This window comes from Rhinolophus hipposideros (assembly GCF_964194185.1).
Source record: "Rhinolophus hipposideros genome assembly, chromosome: 3".
NCBI lineage: Eukaryota > Metazoa > Chordata > Mammalia > Chiroptera > Rhinolophidae > Rhinolophus > Rhinolophus hipposideros.
This window is the reverse complement of record NC_138049.1, coordinates 101,950,784-101,955,652: the sequence shown is the minus strand read 5'-3', so window position 1 is coordinate 101,955,652 and position 4,869 is coordinate 101,950,784. Positions and strand designations below refer to the sequence as shown.

General features: G+C 49.4%; 1 protein-coding gene across 1 annotated transcript; it reads right to left on the bottom strand.

Annotated features, from left to right (window-relative positions):
• Positions 1-3,877: 3,877 nt before the first annotated feature.
• TMEM217B (transmembrane protein 217B) lies at positions 3,878-4,468 on the bottom strand (the record flags this gene model as incomplete). Its single annotated transcript, XM_081039353.1, has 1 exon — positions 3,878-4,468. Exon 1 carries the CDS (start codon positions 4,433-4,435, stop codon positions 3,878-3,880), a length of 558 nt encoding a protein of 185 aa, XP_080895479.1. The 5' UTR covers positions 4,436-4,468.
• Between the last annotated feature and the right edge of the window lie 401 nt (positions 4,469-4,869).

Below are 4,869 nucleotides of genomic sequence, written 5' to 3'. Positions count from 1 at the left end.
CACCCACAAACACAACATACACAAATCCACATATTCATGTACACAAACATATACAATCACACACACACACACACACACACACACACACACACACAGTCCTTATTTAGGAAACAAAATTAATACAGTCTGAAGGTATTTGTAAAGCCTACTTCCCAGGGAAGAAAATCCTAATTCATTTATGAAAACAAACATTTAAGCATTTACACAAGTTTCTGTTTTTCTAACAACCGGGGAAGGGACGAAAGGCAGACAAGGGGAAGGAAGCTGAGGAAGGTTTCATGAGTGGCTTGCCCAAGGGAAAGGTGTCTGGAGAGTCGGGAGACAGCCTCAGCCAGAGCCAGGTTCTCAGGGGCCTGCGTGAACCACTTGTTGGATGGGCAAATTCATTGGGGGGATAAAAGCAAAGCATCAGTCCACATGTACAGAACACTAGTCAGACAGGACCAAAGCAAGGCAAAAAGGGCTTCAAAGGCCAAGAACAGTAGCAATGGATGTGGGGAGTTCTGGGGGAAAGGCAGAAGGGGAAATGGAGACCTGAGGCCATGAGGAGAAAAGAAGTACAACAGACAAACATTTATCCATCTCGAAACCAATAGGGAGAAGTGAACACAGAATAAAGTCTGTCCTCAGTGGGACAATGACTGCTAGAAGAAATTTGGAGTTGCAGGTGACAGCAGTGAGGTGGGAAACAGTCTCAAAACACTCAGGGATGCATACTGAAGGGCAAGCACCTCCTGGGAACAGCCAGCAGGGGCCGTGGGAAAAGGGGAGCCGCTCTCGTCTCTGGGGAAGTTACTGCCTGCTTGCTTCCTCTTGAAAGCATCAACCCTTGCACAGAGCCCCTTCCTTCACCCTGAGGTGGACATGACAGATAAGAGTTTACAGCGTTACTTTCCCAGGGGTATTTGCACCTTCTCAGGCTCCCACCTGTCCATTGCCTTCCCTCCCTTCTCAGGGCTAAATCCTACTCTCTTCCAGGACTCCGCTTTGTTAGAAGAGGGTCACTGGGGCCAGCCCACCTTTAAGGGGAGGTGATGACTGTGAATGCCAGTTGGCATCATCGGGAACCGTGTTAGAGGCGCCTGCTATAGCAAGGAAGCCATTGGATCTAGTGCCCAGTTCAGGGGACAGGTCCAGGATGGAGAGGTCATACGGCAGTCATCACCACGGGCCTGGGCGAGGAGAGCTGGGAGTGAGTGAGACACAGGAGAGAAGGGGACCGGCGATGGAACCCGAGCACTGCAATGTTTAGAGCTCAGGGAGATGAGAAGGAACCTGCAAAGGTGATGGAGAGGGAAGGCAGGCAAAGGAGGTGGAGCACGGAGAGTGGCAGCCTTGGTGTTCTACAGGCCAAAAGAGAAAACTGTTTTCAGGACAGGGAGGGATCAGCCGGCCAAAGGCCACTGAGAGGCCTGGCAGGAGAAGTGGGGGACTGAACATAGTATTGGGAAGTGTGGAGATCACCGCACACAGTGGAGTGAAGGGGGTTCTAGAGAGAATGGGAAACCAGGAAGTGGAGGCAGGTGCAAACACGTCCGAGAAGTGTTGGTGTAAAGATGCAGCCTTGTATCTGAGCGTTTCAAGTTTTCCTGCATCAGGAAGCTCTTAGCTGAGCTGAGTCTTGGAAGGCGGCTTCTTCCTCCACCTCTTCTATTCACAGGTCTCCAGTATCACAGCCTGGCCCCCACAACCTCAGCTGGGATGGGGAATCGGAAGGAACCCTGGTGTGCTCAGGTTTTATTTTTTGTTTCTGGTACCAACAAGTCACAGTAATGCCTTGTGAGACTAGGGCAGGGACCCACACTATTAGTCCTCAGTCATCAGCTTGAGGCTCCCTGAATCCCAAATCAGCCATCCCTAGAGGACCTGGCCAAAGCGGCAAACAGCGCTAAGCAAAAGCTTATTGCTGACTGCCATCTGGTGGTCATTTTGGGAATTGGCCTGGATCCAACTCGCACAGGGTGGTGGGAAGAATCGAGTGAACTGTTAGAATAGTACCCGTCACTAATTAAGTGTTCAGTAAAAGTGGGTTACTGCCATTATGCTCATGATTGGGGGGAGTGTGGTCAAAACACTGTCCTTTGACTTCACTCCCAACATTTTTGAATGAAAAGGAAATATCCTAAAAGGAGGTCCCTCTTTTTTATCTTGGTAAAAGTAAGAGTGCTTCAGGGAACCAAGTAGGACATTGGTGTATGAAGTCAGATGGTCTGGATTCAAATCCTACTTTTGCTACTGTGTGACCCTGATCGCATCACTTAGGCATCTTGAGTCTCAGTTTCTTTTTTTTAATTAAAGATTTTATTGGGGAAGGGGAACAGGACTTTATTGGGGAACAGTGTGTACTTCCAGGACTTCTTTCCAAGTCAAGTTGTCCTTGCAGTTTTAGTTGTAGAGGGCGCAGCTCAGCTCCAGGTCCAGTTGCTGTTGGTAGTTGCAGGGGGCACAGCCCACCATCCCTTGCAGGATTTAAGGAGTTGAACTGGCAACCTTGTGGTTGAGAGCTCACTGGCCCATGTGGGAATTGAACCGGCAGCTTTCGGCGTTAGGAGCACGGAGCTCCAACCGCCTGAGCCACCGGGCTGGCCCTTGAGTCTCAGTTTCATCAAACCATAAAATGGGAACATCAGGATCAAAACTACACAAGGTGGGGAATGTAAAGAGCTCTCAGTAAAAGATGCTCTTCATCAGTCAACAGCAGTGACATGCCAGCTCTCAAAGCTGGGATGCATTGTTTTAAAATAATCATTCTCGACTGGGGACAATTTTGCCCCCCAGGATACATCTGGCAATAAGATATTTTTGGTTGTCATAAGGATGGGGGTTGCTTGTGGCATCTCATGGGCAGAGGCCAGGATGCTGCTAAACATCCTACAATGCGCAGAACAGCCCCCCCCCCCACAAGACAGAATCATCCAGTCCAAAATGTTAATAGTGCTTAAATTCAGAAATTCTGGAGCTTTCTTCTTGCCATGTTATGAACCAACACGAAGGAACTGCTTTCTGAAAAGTATGAGGGACACAGAGTGAGGCATGATGCTGGAAAAGGGTTCTTTCAGAGGTTATATGCAGAAGTCAAAGAAGGATCCAGGGGAGGCCGGATGGCTCAGTTGGTTAGAGCGCGAGCTCTGAACAATAGGGTTGCCGGTTCGATTCCCACATGGGCCAGTGAACTGCGCCCTCCACAACTAGATTGAAGGACAACGACTTGGAGCTGATGAGCCCTGGAGAAACACCCTGCTCCCCAATATCCCCAATAAAATTTATTAAAAAAAAAAAAGAAACAAAAACCAACAAGGCTCCATATTACATTACTGTGTGTCCAATAGGATAGCTATGAGCCAGCCAGCCAAAGGTGGCTACTGACATTGAAATAAATGAAAATGGAATCAAATTCCTGGGTTGTAATAGCCACATTCCAAGTGCTTAGTGGCCACATGTAGCTAGTGGTCGGCACAGAGACAGAACATTTCTATCCACACAGAAAGTTCTATCGCACAGCACTGCTCTAAAAGGACTCAGCAAGACTCAGCAGAACCAGGCAATTGTGGGCAATCAATTCACAAGAGAAAAATTAGAAACCGAGGACGTGCAGAGAGGAGGGGATCATGAGAGACAACAGCATGCACCAATGAGCTGGCTAAGCAAGCCAAAGGCAGTATATAATTCAATGCGAAAACAAGTCACAGACACACACATGCACAGTAATTGGTCCGCGCAACACTCCCACCCCCAAGAATCACTCTTACGTGCATAAAACTCGAGAACTCCCCCCCCCCCAAAGCAAACAGAATCAATCAACAGAAGGCAGCCGGGGAAAGGGGGACTCCGTTGTTGGAGAGCACTGTCCCCTTCTCTTTCTTTTTCCTGGCACGGTTCAGTTTAACTTGCGGTACAACGTTCCCAGCTCGACAGCTGACCACGAGTAGTCACTTGTACTGAGGGAGGAGCGTCTGTGGCGGCCGATCTTGCCGGAAGTCTTGGGGGCCTTATAAAGGGTGTACGTGTATTTGATGATAAAGGGCAGACAGGAGAAGTGCAGGAGCATTCGGGAGATTTGGAAGATTAAGTGCACGTAACTCAGCTCCTTGAACTGCTCTTTGATGTTCTTGTTGATGAGCAAGACCATGGAGAAGCTGGTGAGCTCGTAGGCGATGATCCACAGGACGTAGCACAGCAGCCCCACGTAGTTCCTGGTGTGGCTGCAATACAGGAGCAAGAAGCTGACCATGATGGTGGAGGTGGACAGGCCAGTGCTGATGGTTTTCTTGTGAATGAGGACCCAGGAGCCTAGCCCAGGCTTTGCGTCCATGTAGATGCTGAACTGGGCCTCGTAGTCAAGGATTATAACCTCGTTCAAGTCAAAGATGAGGAACTGGATGGTGCTGAGGATGGAGAAGATCCCCACCAAAAGGGAGAACATCTTGTCATTCATTTTATACTTGTTCTACCAGACACTCTCCTGCAGAAAGAAACAAAAAACATCGTGGAGATAGGTAACAAGATGGCAGAGCCAGCCCCCAAATTCCCCAAGCCACTGGATATAAATGGGGGAGCTCAGAGTAATCATGGTATGTGGACAGGACATTGGATGGGGACGTGGGGTCTGATCCTTGCTCAGGTGACCACATCACCAGGAAGCTCCCAGCTCTGCTGCTCCGGCTGGCGCTGTGCTTTAAGGGGGCAAGAAGGGTGCTCCTGTCAGCATGGGAATTAGGAAGCTCCTGTATCTGTAATAACGATAGTCAGTCCTGGGCTCCTCTCTGGGATATTTGCCTGTCTGAAGTCAGAAAACTAGCGTGGCTCCCCAGGGGCCTGGAATCATCCCGACCCTCCCCCAGACGCCCTGTCTTTCCTTCCAAGCCCTCA